This window comes from Neovison vison, chromosome 11 (genome assembly GCF_020171115.1).
Source record: "Neovison vison isolate M4711 chromosome 11, ASM_NN_V1, whole genome shotgun sequence".
In the NCBI taxonomy this organism is placed as follows: domain Eukaryota; kingdom Metazoa; phylum Chordata; class Mammalia; order Carnivora; family Mustelidae; genus Neogale; species Neogale vison.
The window spans coordinates 71,400,742-71,422,202 of NC_058101.1; the positions used below are offsets into that span (position 1 = coordinate 71,400,742).

At 43.6% G+C, this 21,461-nt stretch overlaps 1 protein-coding gene across 1 annotated transcript in view; it reads left to right on the plus strand.

The window, feature by feature from the left end:
• TBC1D9 (TBC1 domain family member 9) overlaps positions 1 to 21,461 on the plus strand; it is a 122,700-nt gene that overhangs the window by 64,104 nt on the left and 37,135 nt on the right. Inside the window, exons 3-10 of the mRNA XM_044268037.1 lie at positions 168 to 286; positions 7,791 to 8,019; positions 8,444 to 8,705; positions 10,453 to 10,660; positions 16,218 to 16,424; positions 17,320 to 17,490; positions 18,399 to 18,549; positions 21,116 to 21,330. Of these exons, the coding sequence (XP_044123972.1) occupies positions 168 to 286; positions 7,791 to 8,019; positions 8,444 to 8,705; positions 10,453 to 10,660; positions 16,218 to 16,424; positions 17,320 to 17,490; positions 18,399 to 18,549; positions 21,116 to 21,330 (1,562 nt within the window). The remainder of the gene's footprint in view (positions 1 to 167; positions 287 to 7,790; positions 8,020 to 8,443; positions 8,706 to 10,452; positions 10,661 to 16,217; positions 16,425 to 17,319; positions 17,491 to 18,398; positions 18,550 to 21,115; positions 21,331 to 21,461) is intronic.

Sequence of the window (21,461 nt, forward strand, 5' to 3'; positions counted from 1 at the left end):
GTCTTCTGGGTCTCTTTGGAAAGGGACAAAGCATTTCAAGGCAGAGCTGTCAGGATGGGGGGGGGGTCTCCTTTAGTGCATCTTGATGAAGTGAGCCTGTTTAAGTATCTTTTAAATTCACCGAATTATATTATCATTTTTTAAAAATCATCTTATTATTCATACAGGAGGTTCCAGAAAAGAAATCACCGAGCACTGGGAATGGCTGGAGCAGAATCTACTGCAGACCCTCTCCATCTTTGAAAACGAGAATGATATCACCACATTTGTGAGAGGAAAAATACAGGTAGTGGGCTGTTTGTTTTGTTTTGTTTTGTTTTTAAAGCTTTATTTGTTTGTTTATTTGACAGACAGAGATCACAAATAGGCAGAGAGGCAGGCAGAGAGAGGAGGGGGAAGCAGGCTCCTTGCTGAGCAGAGAGCCTGACACGGGGCTTGATCCCAGGACCCTGAGATCATGACCTGGGTTGAAGGCAGAGGCTTAACCCACTGAGCCACCCAGGCACCCCTGTTTGTTTTGTTTTAACTTCTAATTGGAAATAGTTTCAGATTTACAGAAAAGTTGTAAAAATAAGAGCCTTGTAGACCTTTTGCATACTCTCCTGGTCTTAACGTTTACCCCATTTATGTTATCATTTGAGTGCTCATTTACTTTTTATTTGAGTGGAATTTCCTACCAAATACTTCGGTGTGTATTTCTAAGAATATTCTGTTAAATAATAACACTGCAGTATAGATTGAACATTAAAGTTCTACTCTAATATTTGGTACATGTCCCTGTCTCGTTAATTGATCAGTGTCTACCATTTTTTCCCTTTCAGTCCAGTGCAAGATCCAGTCTGGGAAGCTGTTGAATTTGTTTTCATCTCTTATGTCCTTCAATCTAGAATGTTTCCATTGCCTTTCTTTGTCTTTTAGGACATTCATATTTTTAAGTATGTAGTTCTGTTTGTTCGTTTTTTTTAAACAGGACATTTTCCATTTTGGGTTTTGTCACGTTTCCTAGGATCTGATTCTGATGATGCATGCCCAGGTGGAATGCTTACGTCCTTGTCAAAGGAGCATTTCTGGAGGGATGTGGTATCTCCCCTCGTGGAGGATAGAAAGCCAGAAAGTTGTTACCTACCTGAGTTCTCCACTGTAGAGTTACTAATCTTGCCTTTTCCAATAATAAACAATTTGAAATTTTCTGTGAGAAAACACTTTATTTAAGGCTACACAGATATCCCACTCCTTATCAAAATTTCCCCATGAGTTAGTGTCCATTCATGATTTTTTTTTTTTTATCTGAACCAATCTTGGCTGTGACGTTTTTACAAAACAATTGTTTTCCAACCCCAGCATTCTCTCACATTTATCATTTGGCACCTGTTATTCTGCTATAAGCAAGAGCTCACTTGGCATTTTTCATCGATTTATTTTTGTTACGGACTCATGGATTCCTCTGGTTTTCAGTTGTTTACGTTTCCCTCCTAGACTTATTTGGGTACTCGCACTGTCCCAAACCTACAGCGTGCCTTCTTCATCCTCGTGTCATGTCCTTGTTACTTTTTTGAACACTTGTTGACTTCAGCTATAGCAGGATATCCCAGACTCATCATTTTTTTTTTAAAGATTTTATTTATTTGAGAGAGAATGAAAGCGAGAGAAATCACAGAAGGAGAAGCAGACTCGCTGCTTAGTGGAGGGAGTAGGATTTGTTATGTAGGGTTTGATCCCAGGACCCTGGGATCATGACCTGAGGCGAAGGCAGACATTCAACCAACGGAGTCACCCAGGCACCCTGTGTCCCAGACTCATCTTGTACTTTCTCTGTCCCAGTCCTGGAATCAGCCCTGTTTCCATTTGCTTTCAGTTTCAGGCCCTTTCTTTTAACATTGTTAATTTATGTTAGTTTAATATTTTTTGCAGGTAGAAAATATTAGCATGCTTCCAAAAGTTTAAATTTCCCAAACTTCCAAAAGTTTAAATTACTCCCTCTTGCATTCTTGCAACCTTGTTCTCCCCAACCCCTTGCAGTTAACTAACTTCCTTGTTATCTGGTCTATCTATCCTTCCTATGTTTCTTTTTGTAAAAAGAGGCAGATGTATGTATTTTTCCTATTTCTCTTTAAATCTTACACATAATCCTTTATGTATATATTCTCCTCTGCATTTACACTTTTCACTCAGTAACTCTTGGGAAACACTTTGTATTGGTTCATAGAGAGTATCCACATGTTGTTTGTTTTTTATTTTTTTAAGAATTTTAAATTTATTTCTTTATTCGACAGACAGAGATTGCAAGTGGGCAGAGAGGCAGGTGGGGCGGAGGGGGCGGGAAGCAGGCTCCCCACTGAGCAGAGAGCCCAATGAGGGGCTTGATCCCAGGATCCCGAGATCATGACCTGAGCCAAAGCAGAGGCTTTAACCCACTGAGCCCCCCAGGTGCCCATGTTTTTAAAAAAACATTTTAATAGTTTTGTTTTTATTTTGAAATATTAATTTTTGGGGCACCTGGGTGGCTCAGTGGGTTAAAGCCTCTGCCTTCAGCTTGGGTCATGATCCTGGGGTCCTGGGATAGAGCCCCGCATCGGGCTCTCTGCTCAGTGGGGAGTCTGCTTTCCTTCCACTCTCTCTGCCTGCCTCTCTGCCTACTTGGGATCTTTGTCTGTTAAATAAATAAATAAAATCTTTAAAAAAAAGAAATATTAATTTTTAGTTTTGCAGGAGAACTGTAAAGATAGGACAGAGAATTTCCGTAGACCCTACCACTTAGCTCTCATTAATATTAGCATCTTCTGTAACCATAATGTACTTATCAAAACTAAAAAATGAACAGTAATGCAATACTGTTTAACTACAGAGGCACCTGGGTGGCTCAGTCAGTTAAACATCTGACTCTTGGTTTCTGCTCAGGTCACGAACTCAAGACTATGAGATCGAGCCCCTTATCAGGCTCTGCACTCAGCATGGAGTCTGATGAAGATTCTCTCCCTCTCCCTCAGCTCCTCCCCTTGCTCACCCCCTCATGGTGCATGCGTGCACTCTCTCTCTCTCAAATAAAAAAATAGATCTTTAGAAAGAAAATCTTGTTTACTACAGACTTTATTCGGATCTTACCAGTTTTTCCACTTCACGTCTTTTTATCCCGTGATCTAATCCAAGATCCCACATTACGCTGAGTGCCTGATTCTTCCAAATAGGTGAATATTATGTGTATATGTACTATAAAGAATTCAGCACTCCTCTACACTTGGATATTTAAGTAGTTTCCAATATTTTGCAATTATAAATGATTATATATATATATATATACATACACACAAACATATAGTATATGCATAAATTATAATTCATACATATAATAATATACATAGATATGTGTATGTGTATATATACATATACATTTGTGTGTGTGTCTGTTTTGTGGGTATCTGTCTTTAAGATACACTGTTAGCAGTGGGATTGCCAGATCTAGGGGTAAATGAATGTGTCATTTTGCTTAATATTGCCAAATCCTCCCCCAACCCGCCCACACAGGAATTGTACCATTTTACATTCCCACTGGCATATATGGGAATGCCTGTTTTCCTACAACTTCATCAAAAGAGTAGATTATCAGGCTTTTGAGTTTTTGCCAATCTGATGGGGGAAAATATTTTAGTGTTATTTTAATTTGCATTTATCTCACTTATGAGTGAAGTTGAATTATCTTTTTAAATCCTTAATGGGCCATTTTTATATCTCTGTAGAATGCCTGCTCATGTCTTTCACCTATTTTTCTATGGGATTTTGGTCTTATTTTTCTTAATTTTTAAGTTCTTTTATATAAAGGCCATTAGCCTTTTTTTTTTTTTTAAGATTTTATTTATTTGAGAGAGAGAGAGAATGAGAGGGGGAGAAGGTCAGGGGAAGAAGCAGACTCCCCATGGAGCTGGGAGCCCGGTGTGGGACTCCATCCGGGGACTCCAGGATTATGACCTGAGCCGACGGCAGTCGCTTAACCAACTGAGCCACCCAGGTGCCCCGCCATTAGCCTTTTTTAAAAAAGGATTTTATTTATTTGAGAGAGAGTGAGAGAGAGCATGAGAGGGGAGAAGGTCAGAGGGAGAAGCAGACTCCTCGCAGAGCTGGGAGCCTGATCTGGGGACTCCAGGATCATGACCTGAGCTGAAGGCAGTAGCTTAACCAACTGAGCCAGCCAGGCGCCCGGCCACTAGCCTCTTGTCGGTGATATATACCACAGATATTTTCCCTAAGTTTGTCATTTGCCTTTTGACTTTGCTCATGATAGCTTTTGCCATGGAACATGTAAATGTTTTATTTAGTCAAAATTAGAAATTCTTTCCAGATTTTTAGTCATTGTTAGAAAGCCTTTCTTTATATCTGGATTAAGGAAGAATTCTAGGAAGTGATCTGATAGTTCATCTCTCATTAAAATTATACAGGATGGCCAATTTCTACCTGATTTCTTCTCTTTCACTAAACTTTTACATGAACAAGTAGTAGTTTTTTTTTTTTTTTTAGATTTTATTTATTTATTTGACAGAGAGAAATCATAAGTAGACGGAGAGGCAGGCAGAGAGAGAGAGGAAGGGAAGCAGGCTCCCTGCTGAGCAGAGAGCCCGATGCGGGACTCGATCCCAGGACCCTGAGATCATGACCTGAGCCGAAGGCAGCGGCCTAACCCACGGAGCCACCCAGGTGCCCCGAACAAGTAGTAGTTTTAAAGATTTTATTTATTTATTTGACAGACAGAGATCACAAGTAGGCAGAGAGGCAGGCAGAGAGTGAGAGGGAAGCAGGCTCCCCACTAAGCAGAGAGCCGGACGTGGGGCTCCATCCCAGGACCCAGAGATCATGACCCGAGCTGAAGGCAGAGGCTTTAACCCACTCAGCCACCCAGGCACCCCTCAAGTAGTAGTTTTATAATCAGAAAAAGAAGTGGAATATCATTGGTTTTTAGGGTCTGCTATTTTTGAGGGAGTGAATTGAATTTTAACTGGACCACATAAAATTAGGGAGGGTTGAACAGCACAAAAGCACGTATAACATGTCACCCTCTTCCCTTTCCCCCACCCTTTGCCCCTCAAGATGGATATTTTTCACTGCTTCAGGATGGCTGATTTCAGCTTCTACTCCATGGTCATGATTAACGAAACAAGACAGGTAGTGAAGAGGGTGAAGATGGGAGCAGGGAAGATGGTGGAAAGGGTCAGTTTGAAGCTGGGAGGAAGTAGGAGTTTCCAAACAAAGAAGTATTCTCGAATACCCGAGAGCTGTTTTATTGATAAAACCCTTCTGATTTTCTGAATTTCTGATTTTCTAAATTTCTGGGAAGTAATGGAGACAGAGAGAGTGTGAGGTTCCTCGTCTGACCATGTCTCAGGGGGCAGCTGACTGGTGTGGGGATGGTCGTCAGGCCTCTTCCCTGTGCAGGAGGCACTTCTGAGGTCCTCAGTTAGGTCTTGCTAGTCCTCCCTCAGATGGTCCGTCTTTGGATAATAGATACAAATTACTTAGAAGTGACAATAGCCAGGAGGAAAACAAAAACAAGCACACAAAAAAACAGAAAATAAAACAAAGACCAATTATGTCAAATAGCCATTCTTCTCACTGTTTTTATTACACCAAAAATGTCACATTTAATTCCCCTGAAACCAATTATGAGGAAGGAATTGCTATTAATCCAATTATGTGTGAAAGAATGTCATTCATGTGCAAATGAATGCTTTAAGCATTCCCAGTTGTCCAATCATGAAGGGAATCAACAAATGTATTTGTTTTGAGATTTAATTAACTTTTATAAATTATAAATGTAATAATTAACTGCAGAGGCAACCATAACTCAAACCCATAGATAATATTTTGTGTATTTATTTCTAGATTTCTTGAGTGCATTTTATCATAATAGTCTTACTGTGCATATAATTTTATATCACGTCTTTGTCTCCTTGACTGGTATTGCTACATAATTCTTCATTGTTATTTTAATAATGTAACGTCATCCCACTATTGACTATACCATTCCTCTCTTTCTAGAAGTCTCTTTAGATTCTAGACCAGTTGGGGTAGGCACAAGCAGTAATAGCATACGGTGAACACTTGTTCATATAAATTCTTCTGGAGTTTTTGTTTCATTCCTTTGGGATGGATTACAGGTTATAAAATGTTGATTATTAAGTTTACAGCTTTTTAGCGTCCCTTAGTAGAGGTTGTCAGTATATTAGAATCCCTGTGCAATTACATCATTGCTCACTTTTCAGCATTCTGGTTGTTTAAACGGTTTCCCAGATTTAATAGGTAAAAGTTGGGCTCTTACTGTTTGAATTTTCTGTCTTTGATTATGAGGTTGAACATTTTTTCATGTTCGCTAAGTTAATTTTCCTTTTTGTGAATATCGTGTCACTGTCCTTTGTGTATTTGAATTTGTATTGGGCATCCCAAATATTTGGATGGTAGTGATTTTTCAAAGTTATGTGGAGCTATTGCCTGGAATCAGAATGACCTGTTTTATGTGATGTAGAACCTGTAGAATGTAGAAGAGGGAGAGGTTTCTTCCCTTTGCTCCATCAGCTGGTCCACTTAGCTACAAAAATTATAAGCAAACTAGGGAGAGGTTCTGCCTTCTGGATCCTCTCTCTTCTTAAAGTTGGAGAAGTTGGGAAGTAAACCTTAGTGGGACTGTTACCTTTACTGTTGAAGTTAGTTGGCAAGGCCCAGCCTATTGATATTATATACTATGCCTTGGAGTGTTCCAGTGTTGTTTCTCAGTTCTACAGCCTCATAAATTCTCTCATATTAGAGACATATTGTTTTTAAAATTTAGATGAACATTCTAGAAGTCTGCTATTTAGTAGATCTGGGATAATGCAGTTTGAATGTTTGTCCACTTAAAACATGGCTGTCATTTGGTTTGTTATCCATCACTCCCTTCTAATGCTCTTATTCTGACTTCAGGTCAGAGCCCTGCTAAGTGGTCCAGGGGAACAGGTATTATCCCACTTACTCTAAGTTGATTGGTTATTGAGGTTGCCTAGAAACCCAACTGCTACTTCTTATTAGTGGTTTCCGACTCAGTCACTTTTATTTATTCACTTATTTCATATATATCTAATTTATATAATATATATATAATATATATGCATTTTAAATACCTCTCTAAAGGCATTGATAATTTGAAATGTCACGTGGGCTGTAGGTATATTTGCCAACTGGGAAAGGTTTGTACATCCTTCTTCTGAAGTGGCTTCTTCTCCCCACCCAGAGGTCTAGTGCCCTCATGCCCCCTCATGGTTGTCTGAAGTTCCCTAACACAGCACGCTCCCACAGCCTGCTCACCCCCAGATTAGCCTCGGTTCCAAATGGATCTCCCCTGGTCTCCGTGAAAGCCAGTCCTCTCTGTTCTCTTAATGAAGTAGTAATCTTGAGAAAAGCAGAAACTGACCTTTGGGGTGACTTTATCATGATGAGCTAGGAAAAGCAGTAGAATTTGCAAAATCTTTTTATCTCCTCATCTGTAGACTAAGACCACGGGCTTCATTCTAAGTGAACCTCTTAAAACGATTAACACCCATAAACAGATAATCAAATCAATATTGTTATTTGAAGATCTTTTAGTACACAAGTGCTTCCTGGTAATGGGCTTAGAACTGGGGGGCTGCCTTTGAAAAATAATTCATCAATTAAAAAAATTCTAGCATGAGTAATTGTTTTTTTTTTTCTTTCTAATATTTATAGCATGCAGAAAAAAAGCAGCCCTAGTCTTGTTAATACTCGTCTTGTGCCTCATTTTCTCCTTGCTCCAGGGCATCATTGCAGAGTATAACAAGATCAACGACGTAAAGGAAGATGATGACACCGAGAAGTTCAAAGAAGCCATTGTGAAATTCCACAGGCTGTTCGGGATGCCCGAGGAAGAGAAACTCGTCAACTATTACTCTTGCAGCTACTGGAAGGGGAAGGTCCCCCGCCAGGGCTGGATGTACCTCAGTATTAACCACCTTTGCTTTTATTCTTTCCTTATGGGAAGGGAAGGTGAGCTGTCTAGAACGTCAGGGGGAAGCTTGGGAAAGTCTGCTGAGGTGTTGCCCCAAACTCATAAACCACATCAGAATGCCCCAAATAGATCTGTAGTGATGACTCAGTCTACACTGTGTTTTAACTATGTAACAAGTGAAGTCAATTAGTCTCATTATTTAAAAAAAAAAAAAGGTTATTAAATAATAGAGAGTCCCCAAAGCTATAATAAACATTGTTGACATGGACTTCAGTCCATAATAAGGATGACTTCTGAATTTATAGGATCCAAATTTGTCTCTCAAACAAACAGAACAGTAACAAATATGGCACATGCAAATTCCGAGGAGTTCAGCGAGATGGAGGGCTGGGTGGTGAGACTGAAGGATCCTTTGGGGATTTTAAGGAGCCAGGTGCTGACCAGCTTGTTCCCTGTGCCCAGCCAAGCTGGTGATCCGGTGGGTAGACATCACACAGCTGGAGAAGAGCGCCACGCTGCTCCTGCCTGATGTGATCAAAGTGAGCACGAGGTCCAGTGAACATTTCTTCTCCGTCTTTCTCAACATCAATGAGACCTTCAAGTTGATGGAGCAGCTGGCGAACATAGCCATGAGGCAACTCTTAGACAATGAGGGATTTGAACAGGACAGATCCCTGCCCAAACTGAAAAAGAAGTCTCCTAAAAAAGTGTCGGCCCTGAAACGGTAGGTGACAGAGACAAAGTCTTACATGCTTCAGAAACAGAGACTCTTATGTTCTTCTGTGAAATGTAACCTTTTCTGAACCATTGCAAGGTGTCTGAACAGTTTTCTGCGTATAGATGCAGAACTGAAAAAAACTGTCTGAAGCACTCAAAGGTCAATGAGTGATGCAGGCACAGCCAGCTCTGACACAAAGTGACGGGAACTCTTCTGGTCCTAGGGAATGGGGTGCCTATGGGCGGGGTGCTGGGGGGAGATGGGGCAGGGTGGTGGGTAAAGCCCTCACAGGATGCTGCTTGGAGTGGTCTCTCCAGAGGTGGTAGAAGTCACCCCTACAGATTCAGTCAGATAGATATTTCAGGCAGAGGGAATAACACGATGCAGGAACCCCAGGGGAAAAGCCCAGAGGGGTTTAAGTCCAACAGTGTCTGGAGAGTGGTGAGGCATGTGATGAGGAGAGGCTGCAGAAAAGCCTGGAAGTCTGGATGTGGGAGTGGAGCTAGAGGGAGGGCGAAGGAAAAGTTGAGTCTCTCAAGTGGGAATGTATGCATGGAATTGTCTGGAACTGAGATGGGGAGTGAGAGAGGGAGAGCACATACGAGGGCTGTGCCATAGCGGAGATGGAGCTGGAAATCCCTGGCGCTCAGCTGGTGTTGGAACCTGACAAGAGATCACTGCACTGAAGATGCCTGCTGCTCTGAGGCCTGTTTCCGTGGAGCGGTTGAGGGTGAAGGGTGTTACTGCAGTGGATTGAATCACAAATGAAAGGCAAGGAACGGGCATTAGGCAGGAGTAGACTGCACTTTCAAGAGATTCCGTGGTAAAGGAGGAAGGTTTGCTCTTCTTAGGATGCAGAAGATTTGAATATAGGACAGAAGGGGAAGGGCTTGTGGTGAAGGTAGGTGCAGGGAAGGAGGGGGGCACAGAGCTAAAGCTATAAGAAAATCAGTCATTTTAGAAGTGACATCCAATGGGGCGTGCAGAAAATTGTGTGTGCTCATACCTCTCCCTCTGCAATGGAAAGGAAGTAAGGGCAGGTGAGGGTGGAAGCAAATTGGCGGTAAAAGGGAGGGCACTGGAGGCAGGGTGGGGGGAGCCTGGCTTTGTTCTGGGAAGCCAGAGACTCTCACCCAGCGGCTGAGCTGGCATAGAAGCTTGAGAGGTCTGAACAACTGACTTGACAAACAGGAAAAAGGGGAGAAAAACTGAGCTGAGGTTGGAAACTCAAAGTGGACAAGAAGTGGGTTGTTCCTGTGTTTCAGGCAGTTTTGTTGTCTTTTTAGGGCAGACCGTGATAGCCAGGAGATTCATGAGGCTTGTTTGCACTCTCCTTAGGTCTTTCTTAAGAGTTATGGCCCCCAAAGTGCCTCTGGAGAAGTGTGAATATAATAATCTCTTTAGAAATTACCACATTCCTTTAGAAGAACACTGGATTTCCTATCTAGGCCTAGTCTTCCACAGATGTCTTCAACATTTACAGATACTGATTCTAAAATGACTGCCCGGGGGAGGGAAGGGGGGGGCGGGAAATAAAATAAAATGACTGCCCACGGGACCTACATAGATTAAAATAATTCTGTTGTGCTTCTAGGTCATAGGTTAGGGTTAGCTCCAGTAGAAAGCCAAGAAGGTGGGGATGAGTGACAGGGTGGAGAAGCGGAGAGCTGGGCTGCGAGACCTCCCTGTTGAATCCTTCAGACGCCACTGAAACGCTTCTCTCGTGCGAGGTGATGCTGTTCTTGCCTTCCAGCGATCTCGATGCCAGGGCGAAGAGTGAGAGGTACCGTGCACTCTTCCGGCTGCCCAAAGATGAAAAACTGGACGGCCACACAGATTGCACCCTCTGGACTCCATTCAACAAAATGCACATTTTGGGGCAGATGTTTGTGTCCACGAATTACATCTGCTTCACCAGCAAGGGGGAGAACGTGTGTAGCCTCATCATCCCACTCCGTGAGGTGGGTGTTGGGTGAAAGTGGATCTCCTAAGTGTTTGTTTGTAATACTTTTCTGTGTGAACCACAGATGTTTTTACCAACATTTCACTTTTTTTTTTTTTTTTTAACCTTAGGTGAATGTTTATAATTCTTTGGTGGCCCGGACGCTTCCTTTTGTGTGTTGTCATTGCTGTTGGTGACTTGAAAGAGCTTTTCTTCCTAGAAAAGGCAGCCTGGAGTTTTTTGGGCTTTTTAAAGATTTTATTTCTTTATTTAAGAGAGAGGGAGAGCGCAAGAGGGAGCATCAGCAGTGGGGAGGGGCAAGGGAAGAGGGAGAAGCAGACTCCCCACTGAGCAGGGAGCCCGAAACGGGACTCGATCCCAGGACCCTGGGATCGTGCTGAGCCACCCAAGCACCTCCAGCCTAGAGTTTTAAAATGTTACTCAGGTGTGGTGAGGCCAACACATCAGGAGGTGGCTGCCACTGGAAAGAGCTTGTTGTATTCACCGTCCTTCTGGGGACCCACTGGGGAAGCACCATGGTTGGTCCATAGGCAGAGGGAGTCGGGAAAGGGCCTTTACTGAGATTTCTATGGGAAGAAACAGGCGAGGCAGGGTAAACAGGTTTAGAATGGGCTCGCTGGAATAATTTCAGCAGGCTCTGGGGCATAGGGGCCATCCCTAGCTATCTGAGATCTGCCCCCGCCCCTGGGGTGACTAGAGCAATGGTCATTGATCCTGAGTGTAAGAGCTGGATTAAAGGCGGTGGAGGCAGTGTGGTGGGCTCTGTGTGCTTGGTTTACATAAGAATGTCCTGCTCCCTGGTGGGAAGGTGGCCCTGCCAGGGTCTACAAGGCCCGGGGTATCAAAGCCTCAAATACAAAATCAAGAAAATGTAGTTACTATACCTGCTCACAGCCAGAGAGCAGCTTGGGCCCAAGGGAACAGTGTAGATTGTGAATCAGAAAGCCAGGTGTTAGCTTCGGTCTGCCAGTTACCAGCAAGAGAACCACGGGGCTGCTGGCCATAGAGACAGGCTCCTGAGCCCGACCCGCATTTTCTGAATCTCTGCAAATTCTGGAATCTGTATTTTAATAAATACAGGCCCATCCTCATGCATAATGAAGACATTGTACTATCTTACTCTCTCCACATTCTTACTGTTTCTGGGGAGGAGGTGGCTTCTGTCCTATCTCCACGGTGCTAGGTAGTTCTGGGACTTACACGGAGACCTTGCCTTGCCTTGAGGTTTGGAGTTGAGAAGGAGCTCCAGGTTAGGCTGCTGGGGACTAAAAGTCCTACAGCTTCTAGTCCCGAAGACCACTTTAACTTGCCCTAGTCCTTTTCTAGAAGTGAAGAGAGGTTAGAAACTTTGGTTATGTAATTAAGATTGACCCTTGGTTAAGATTCCTTAAAGGATTCAAGTATCCCTCTGCCTTCTTTTCTGTTTCAGAGAGAACATTTATATAAACAGATTTTTTGGTTTTTTTTCTTATTGTTGTTGTTATTTTCTTTTGTTTAAAGAATAATTCCCCGTTACCACAGAAAATTTGTGAAAGTACAAATCAAAGGCAAATAAAATACATCCCTAGTCCCACCAGTCAGATAGCCCATTTTTCAGCTGTACAGCTTTCCCAGGCTTTTTCTATACTTGACTGTGTATGTCATTTATATTGTTTAGCTATAAAACATAGTGAATTTTTATTTTTTGCTTATTTCCCCCAACATCAAGTGTATATTAAACTTTCCCCTGTATTGTCCAATGTTCTTTGATAGTACCGTTTTTAATGACTGCCTCTTATTCCATTAACTGGATCTATAACATTTATTTTAGTTACCTGTGGTTGGACCTGTGCATTGTTTTTAGTTTTCTTCCAATTATATGTATGATTTTTGCTTCAAGTATGAATTATAACTTCCTAGAAGCTGAATGGGTGTGTCCAAAAGAATGCAAAACGTTAGGCAATTGACAAATCTGGTTCCACTTCTTCTAAGATGAGCTAACTGGTGTTGTGACATTGTTTGAGGAGATACATGGTGGGGGTGAGTTCTGAGGGGGATAATTCGGCAAGTACCTACATTTGGCTCTGGAATGGATTTCATAACTTTTGCCAGCAAATGGACCTTCTTGGCCATAGACTGTTACCAGACTTAATTTTCTTCATTTCTAGTTTTCTTCCATCACGTACAACCCCAAAGCAAGTTACCCGCAACAGCTAGGGCTACCCATTCCAGGACGAAGGCTCTGCACTGGTGGGTGGAGCGAGTCATCACTGTGGATCCGAAGGGAGATGAGGAGTGGGGAGGGGTCGGGATGTCTGCTGTCCGCTCTCCTGTTCACCGCTCTTCACCTTTCAGTGCTGGATCCAGTATGACAGTGAGAGTTCAGGGCAGCTGGGAGAATGGGGGTTGATATTCTCTGCCCGTTTCTGCCTTGCTTGTTTTCCCTAATAGCTGGTAGAGCAGAGATCACTCGGTTGTATTTCAGGGTAAATCAGAGGAGGAACAATAGTAGTAGAAGCATCAAGAAATAAAGTGTGTTGGGGCGCCTGGGTGGCTCAGTGGGTTAAGCCGCTGCCTTCAGCTCAGGTCATGATCCCAGGGTCCTGGGATCGAGCCCCGCATCGGGCTCTCTGCTCTGCCGGGAGCCTGCTTCCTTCTCTCTCTCTCTACCTGCTTGTGATCTCTCTTTGCCAAATAAATAAATAAAATCTTTAAAAAAAAAAAAAAAAGAAAAAGAAATAAAGTGTGTTATGGTTGGTGGATGCAACTTTAAAGAAGGCAGCAGTGTGCTTCCTTTAGCCTGATGGATCTCTGAGACAGATGAGGACAGATTCCCTAATCCCAACTAATGGAGGAAGCAAAGGACTCAGTGTACCTTTTACAACCTTTATGTTACCTTAGTGACAGAAAAGTGACAGGGTGGCCTCCTTCCTCTCGCCCCTACCCCTTCCCTTCCACCCCCCCGACACAGGGTCTGTCTGAGCAGAGAGGCGTCTCTCCGTGAACTGGGTACCTTTTAGACCCAAGTTAAGCTGATGGATGAGCAGCAGCCTCCATGGGAACATCCTACTTGAAATGGCTACTTTAGGGTGATATCAACTAGGAATTGTTGTTTCATTTAATTTTTTACAACCTAAACTAAAATACTGACTGGAGATTATTAATGTATATTCCGCAGATAGACTTAAGGTAGATCAAATAGACACAGAATCACGTTACTACAGATTTTGAAGAAATTGCTGAGGCAGCAAAGCAGGGAGATAAAGTGAACTGATCAGGTTCTTCTTTAGATAGAGATTCCAGATGAAATCTCTTTTTCCAAAAATCATAAATTACCTTGCAGGTGTTACATATGAAACATAAAGCTTTGCCTAAATTCCAGTCTATTTTTATAACCTGAGTTGGTAATGAAATGTGCCTCATTAAACTAGAATATTCAAATGTGGCTGTTACCCTTTGCTGGTGTCACTGAGCTTATGGGGATTGGATTCTACCAGAAATAATCTGTCAGAAAAAAATATTTTGTAGTGCATATGAGCATTCATGTTTTATGTAGGAGCTTTCAGGTGGTTTGTGTATTTGTGATCTAGCTAAAGGACTTTCACTTTGACCTCATCAAGATCCACGTGGCTCTCTGGGTTTTGGGTATGAAACTTGAACCTTTAGTTCCCTTGGCATTTGTCATTTGGTCTGAGACATCTGGTGACCAAAAGAATTAAAAAAAAAAAATGTTGTGAAAAAAGGAGTTTTCATAGGTCTTTTAAAAATAGGTATTGTTTAGCATGTTTTAAGTGCCATGGGAAAATTCATGATAAATTTTTTTGCCATTTCTCCAGCTTTTGCATTAGGAAAAAAACCCACTTTTATGTACAACTCCAAGTACCTCAATACATTCCTTTAAAAGTATATAAATATAGGGGCACCTGGGTGACTCAGTTGAGTAAGCATCCAAGTCTTGGTTTTAGCTTAAGTTATGGTCTTGGGGTCGTGGGATCAAGCCCCAGGTCAGGCTCTGTGCTTAGCGCAGAGTCTCCCTCAGACTGTCTCTCCCTCCCACTCACTCTCTCTCTTTCAAATAAATAAAATCCTTTTTAAAAGAATATGTGGGGTGTGTGTGTGTGTGTGTGTGTGTGTGTGTGTGTGTATTGATAAAATCCGAGAGTAGACATCAGATCCTGCAGTTTTCCCTCTGTGGATCCCAGTTGTCCCCATTTTACACTTGGGGCCACCTCCAACAGGTTTCTTGCCTTGAAGGGGAAAAGGATTTTAAAATTCTTCTTTGGAGAACATGTATTTCACATGAAAATGTTCATGAAGTAGAGTTGAACCTGTCTAGACTGCTTACAGGTGGAAATGAAGAGGGGAAGAGAAACTGAACTTCAAGGATATAGTCAGAGCTGCTGCAAGTAAACCATTTATCTAGGGCTGGCCTTGAGGGTTTTGTTGTTGGTTTTTTTTTTCCTATTGTGGTAAAGAAAAATATTTTCATGCATTTACCCTGGTTTCTAGTTGATGAAAATCCTATTCTAAAGCCCCAACTGCATGTCTTCAGTTCAGAGCTAGAACAAACGTGCTTCTTTTTTGCTCGTTTCCTCATGTGGTCGATTTACTTCACCACACGCATGCGCACACCGCGCGCACGGTCCGCCAGTGCCCGTGGAGGTGGGATTAAGCTGTTTACCTCCTGTCTGTTCCGAGTGGAGCCTTTAAAACGTTCAGGTGGTAAGAGGAGAGGTGGCAAATCCCTGGAGTTCGAAGGAGACGTTTGAAAGATGGGTGAGGTTTTGAAAACCATCCCAACATGAAGCTTGGTAAAAAGGCAGGAGTATCACGGGTTCTTTCTCTTAGACACGAGAGGGCAGCGAGGAGTCCTCTCCCTTAGGACTCGTGCAATTTTGATGAAAATCAGGGAGTTTCTTCACAAGAAGTTTTCTAAACCTTCGCCCTGTTGACATCGTAGGCCAGACTCTGTTGGGGATCAGCTGTTCTGCACTACATGCTGGCCAGGGACATCCCTGGCCTCCACCTACTGGATGCTGCTGGTCCCCTCCGCTTCTGACAAACAGAAACGCCTCTAGATGTTGCCAGATGTCTCTGGGGCAACAAAATCCCTCCCGAGGTAGAATTGCTGATTTAGAACGACCAGCACCATAATTCCAGCTTCTGATACGAACTCCAATTTGAGTTGTTAGGAGCGATTCTATTTTACTGGAGCAGAGGCAGAGAGTCTCATCTTTGCCTCAGTAAGATGGGGTAGTTCCTACAGAAGGTAGAAGTGTTGCGTTCCATGGGACGCCTGGGTGGCTCAGTGGGTTAAGCAGCTGCCTTCGGCTCAGGTCATGATCCCAGCGTCCTGGGATCGAGTCCCACATCGGGCTCCTTGCTTGGCAGGGAACCTCCTTCTCCCTCTGCCTCTGCCTGCCTGTGCTCACTCTCTCCTCCTCTCTCTCTCTGATAAATAAATAAAATCTTTAAAAAAAAAAAAAAAGAAGAAGAGTTGCATTCCTTGTTTGATGCTGCTCAGAGGCTGCTGTGATCCCTGGAAAACAATGCTCTTTGTTTCATGTTTCTTTCAGGTGACAATTGTGGAAAAGGCAGACAGCTCCAGTGTACTCCCCAGTCCTTTATCCATCAGCACCAGGAACAGGATGACCTTCCTGTTTGCCAATTTGAAAGATAGAGACTTTCTAGTGCAGAGGATCTCGGATTTCCTGCAACAGACGACCTCCAAGATATACTCGGACAAGGAGTTTGCAGGCAGCTACAACAGCTCAGATGACGAGGTCTGTGGGAGGTCTGTGGGATCTGCCTGAGGGTGTTTGCATTCATCCTAGTGCTTTGCCCGAGAGTGGGCCCTCCTTGTCCATTCTGTTGGATCCTCAAGCTGTGCTAAGATAAGGCACTTACCCTGATGCCCGAAGCAGTGTCTCAGCTCATTTAACTCTCATGGAGTTTGTCTTTGGGATCACAGAGCTGGACAGAGCCCTGTAGATCATCTGGTCTAGCTGTATTTCATAATTGAAGAAATTACTAAGTAATTGGTCCTGTTTATGCAACAGTGTTCACATAGTGACATTGTTGGGAGTGTACAGAGGTCACTGTAGTCTCGAATCTGAGATGCAGCATCATGATGATGACTTAATTATGATCAAATACATATTGTGTCCCTTTCGAATTAGGCCCTGGGCAACATCCAGGGAAGTCAGAGTCCAGGAAGATAGGTGTCCAGCACAAATGACAGAGCAATTACTGGCAGCTGAAATGTACTATAAAGATGGTTACCTCACAGGGAGCAGGCCTGCTCCAGTCCACCTGGTCCAAGCTCATGGGGGTGTCAGAAACTAGAGCGGGCACGAGGAGGTGGCCCCATAAGCGCTGATTCAGCTGTGTCATGTTTCCCTGCATGCTAATCAGAAACTAATGGCCAACGAGTTTGCTGCAAAAATGCATCTAAAATACGAGGAGACCTGTTTCCAGCATTGCGATTTCATGGCCTAGGACCCGCACACCTGTCTCATCTCCACCAAAGCACTGGCTTTCTGCCTCCTCCTGTGTTTTCACGTAGCGAGAGACCTGTTGGGCACCGTAATGCAGTTACTGGGTCTGTGCAGAGGACACTGAAGAAGTGGGTTGCGTGGCTTGTGCTGTTTCAGCGTCTGTTCCTCTGTGTGTCGGCAGGTGTGTTCTCGGCCTAGCAGCCTGGTCTCCTCCAGTCCCCAGAGGAGCACGAGCTCTGATGCCGACGGAGAGCGCCAGTTTAACCTGAACGGCAACAGCGTCCCCACGGCCACACAGACCCTGATGACCATGTACCGGCGGCGGTCCCCAGAGGAGTTCAACCCGAAATTGGTGGGTGTCTCCTGCTCTGGTCTGAAACTTTATTAGAACAATCACAGTGACTTATTTTTTAAAGATTTTACTTATTGGATAGAGAGAGACAGTGAGAGAGGGAACACAGCAGGGGGAGTGGGAGAGGGAGAAGCAGGCTCCCCAAGCAGCAGGGAGCCCAATGCAGGGCTTGATCCCAGGACCCCGGGATCATGACCAGAGCTGAAGTCAGACACTTAATGGCTGCGCCACCCAGGTGCCCCTAGAACAATAACATTTAAAAAGGATTTTTAATCAAAGCTAACTCATAAATATCTGTGTAAATATTTTCCTACAAGCAAAATAGATTTTTATTTAAATCTCTCATTGGATTTTAGAATGGCTTCACAGAAGGAGATGAGTTATACAGAGTACAGGTGACTTTTTGTCTTTTTTTTTCTTATCAAAGATTTTGTTTATTTATTTGAGAGAGACCATGAGCTGGGGGAGAGGCAGGTAGAGAGGGAGAAGCAGACTCCCTGCTGACCAGAGAGCCTGATGCAGGGCTCCATGTGGGCTTTTGTCTTGTTTTTAACTATTGTTTAAGTCAGCCAACAAGTAAGTACATAATTTCTCAGCGCACATTTCAAAAACACCAAGTCATTTTCACTACATAAAGCCATAAATTTGCGTTCTGCTGACCCATTTCAGGTAAATGGAATTCTGATTCAGGGCCAGAAAGCTTCAAAGCAGAACGCCAGCCTTCAAATTAGGTTCAGGTGTCAAATGAAGGAAGGACTGTGGAAAATCTGAGTTCTTTGTTCCCCAGAGTTCTGTCCAGAACATAACGACTCTATTCAGTAGGGGAGATACTCTGCCTTTCTGCCCAACTTCCCCTTTCCATCCTCAAAGTAGTCATGACGTAGTCATGTTTCATTTATTCCTTCCAGGCCAAAGAGTTTTTGAAGGAGCAAGCTTGGAAAATTCACTTTGCTGAATACGGGCAAGGGATCTGCATGTACCGCACAGAAAAAACGCGGGAGCTGGTGTTGAAGGGTATACCGGAGAGCATGCGGGGAGAGCTCTGGCTGCTGCTGTCAGGTACAGCGGGCTTGGGCTGGGGGCCCTGACCCTGGGGTGGGCGGGACCTCAGCGCTCCCCTTCTGCCTCCCGTCATGCATCTGGGCTCTTTCGAAAATGCAGCGCTGCCCTTCAGCACTAAATAGCCTTTCCTGCCCCAAGTGTTACAGTCCCTCAGTGAAAACACAGAACACGTATACAACTGTCCAGGACACCATCACCCCCCAAGTCTGCAAAACCTCTTCCACCCCTTCACTAACGCTACGTAGAAGAAAAGAGAACCTATGGGAAAGCATGTACTTCTCTGTGATTTGAGGAGTTTGTTGTTGGGTTTTTTTGGTTTGTTTGTTTGTTTTGCCTTTTCCTGGCTGTGTCCATTGATGAGAACACATGATGAGAATATATCTCATTGAGAATGCTTAAGGGTGCCACGTGGTCAGAGCCCCCATTGAAGCAGGGAGAGGGAGCAATGAGAAAGCCTCATCCTTGGTGTTTGCCATCTCCTGAATTTGGTGGTTGTCACTTGGAGATGTGAAAGAGGCCAGAATGTGCAAGAGAACTGGAGCCTTAGACCACATTTCCACTCCAAGCTGGAGACACCAGGAAGGACGGAGTGGGGTGTGTCAAGGAGTGTTGGGAAGAATGTGGCCACCTTCCCTGGTGCACAGCCCCCGCAGAGCTCTGTGGGGTCAGACATTTGAGTCCTGCTTCAGACTGTAGGTTCTTCAGGCTAGCCCCAGCATGCCTGCCTCCCAGCCCAGAGCATCAAGTGTGTCCCACAGGTCTGTTCCGTCATGAACGTCCAGGGAATTTTTTTGTTTTGTCACCAATCTTTATAAGTCAATTGCTTTACTGACTAGAGGCCTGAAAGGTAATCATTTTAGATATGTGAATATTTTTATTTGAACCTAAGATGGTCCAACCCAAGTGCTGTTATCAAAACCTTTTATTTTAAACATGACATCAAAATTAAAAGAATAGTTGCCACACTTACAGGAAAGCCTTTTAAACAAACCAACCAAACAAACTCATAGCTCTTTTTAAAAACAGCTATTAATGGTAATTGCCTGTGATGAGATGTATTAACGTCTCAGCAGTTGGGGGATAGAATCCTAAAAAATAATTGGCTTTATCTGTTTCATATAAAACTAGCTTGTTCTAGCCTCATTTACCTGGCTTATTTTCCTTAAGTAGATGAGCCTTAGCTCCTCATCTAGAAATCCAAATTTGAGTCAAATGATATCTGATTACAAATCCAACCCAAGAAGAGCCTTACTGTCCTGTCTTCCATCTTCCTGTGTTTGGTGAGCTAGTCACCTTGACAGACTCATTCAGATCACTGATACAGTAAATGAAAAATTCTGTTTTCATCCTCATTCAAATTAGAAGTTACTTGCAGCCCCATTTTGGATGAAAATGAAACTCAAAGTGAAAGCCAAAAAATAGTACATAATAGTACACAGCACTGTTGCAGAGACACATAGAGAGTTGGACTGTATATTTTCTTTAACGGTGATGGGTGATGTGAGGCCAGGGGTGGGGCAGCCTACAGCTCATATTTCCACCCCGCTCACTGGGGGCAGGATACCTGTGGTATACCAGGACCAGGCTCAGTGCACCCAGTGAAGTAAAGTGCCAGCCAGATGACATGATATCTTTGCACATCTCCCTTGAGAACAAAGCAAAAGCCAGTGTTAAGTTGCTGTCAACCCGAATGCCTTTTCCAGGGTAAGTGTGAGTGGTAAGGTTGTCTCTTCTGGGTGGCTGTCATTGACACGGTCCAGGCCAGCCCAGGGGTTCTAGTTTCTAATCTGTGAAATACAGATCAGTTTATCTTGTCATTGTGTGTGTGTGTGTGTGTGTGTGTAATATGCATATGTGTGTGTGTTTTACATGTGTATTTCTGTCTGTCTATATATTTATAATTATATAAGTTCTATTTATTTAGATTTGGGTATTTTTGTACAGTGTTTTCTGTCTTTAAGAATCTTAAAATGCAGATATCTCAAACCAGTGATTCTCAGCCCATTTCTCCACTTGAGGAACTGCCAGCCGTAACATGCTCACTGTGAGGAATGCCCACACCACCCCCTGCAGCTCTAAAACCCTTGCATACCTCCTCTACTCCTCAGTATGGCTGTTTGAACTCTTCAAACCTCGCGCTTTTGCGTTCGGTTTTCAAACTTGTTTGGAGAGGCAGAACTTTTCTTTTTCAAGGGAAATCTTAAGGAGAACCCTAGTAAAATACCAGCAAAACTGCTCTGGCTGAGACGAGGACGCTTTGGTTTACTGGCGTTCCTTCCTCCTCTTCCCGAAAGTAGCCCCCGGATCATCCGTGGAAGTTCTGTGGAACACAGATGTTTAGCTTGCGGACCTCTAATTTGGCTTCTGGTGGAGCTGAAGGAGGGCAGCTAAATTTACCAAACTGGCCGCGGTTGCAACAGCCCACCTCATCCGCGGGCTGTCTTTATCTCGCAGGTGTCCTTTGCGAGGTGAGGAACACGAAGAGGTTCACTTGGTTGGCTCTGTTTGTGACCGAGGGCAAGGCCCGCCCCTTTGGATGTTGTATCTGTTGGGTATTTCCTAGGTGCCATCAATGAGAAGGCCACGCATCCCGGGTACTACGAAGACCTAGTGGAGAAGTCCATGGGGAAGTATAATCTTGCCACAGAGGAGATTGAGAGGGATTTACACCGCTCCCTTCCAGAACACCCAGCTTTCCAGAATGAAATGGGCATTGCTGCTCTAAGGAGAGTCTTAACAGCTTATGCTTTTCGAAATCCCAACATAGGATATTGCCAGGTAAATGACACAGGTGGTTTAGATTTTTTTTTTTTTGGACTGTTTGTTAACCAACAAGTCAGTAAGTGGAATGGCTAACAGAACCATCCCTGCACCTATGTTTCTTGACCTTGGCACTAGAGACCTTGTGG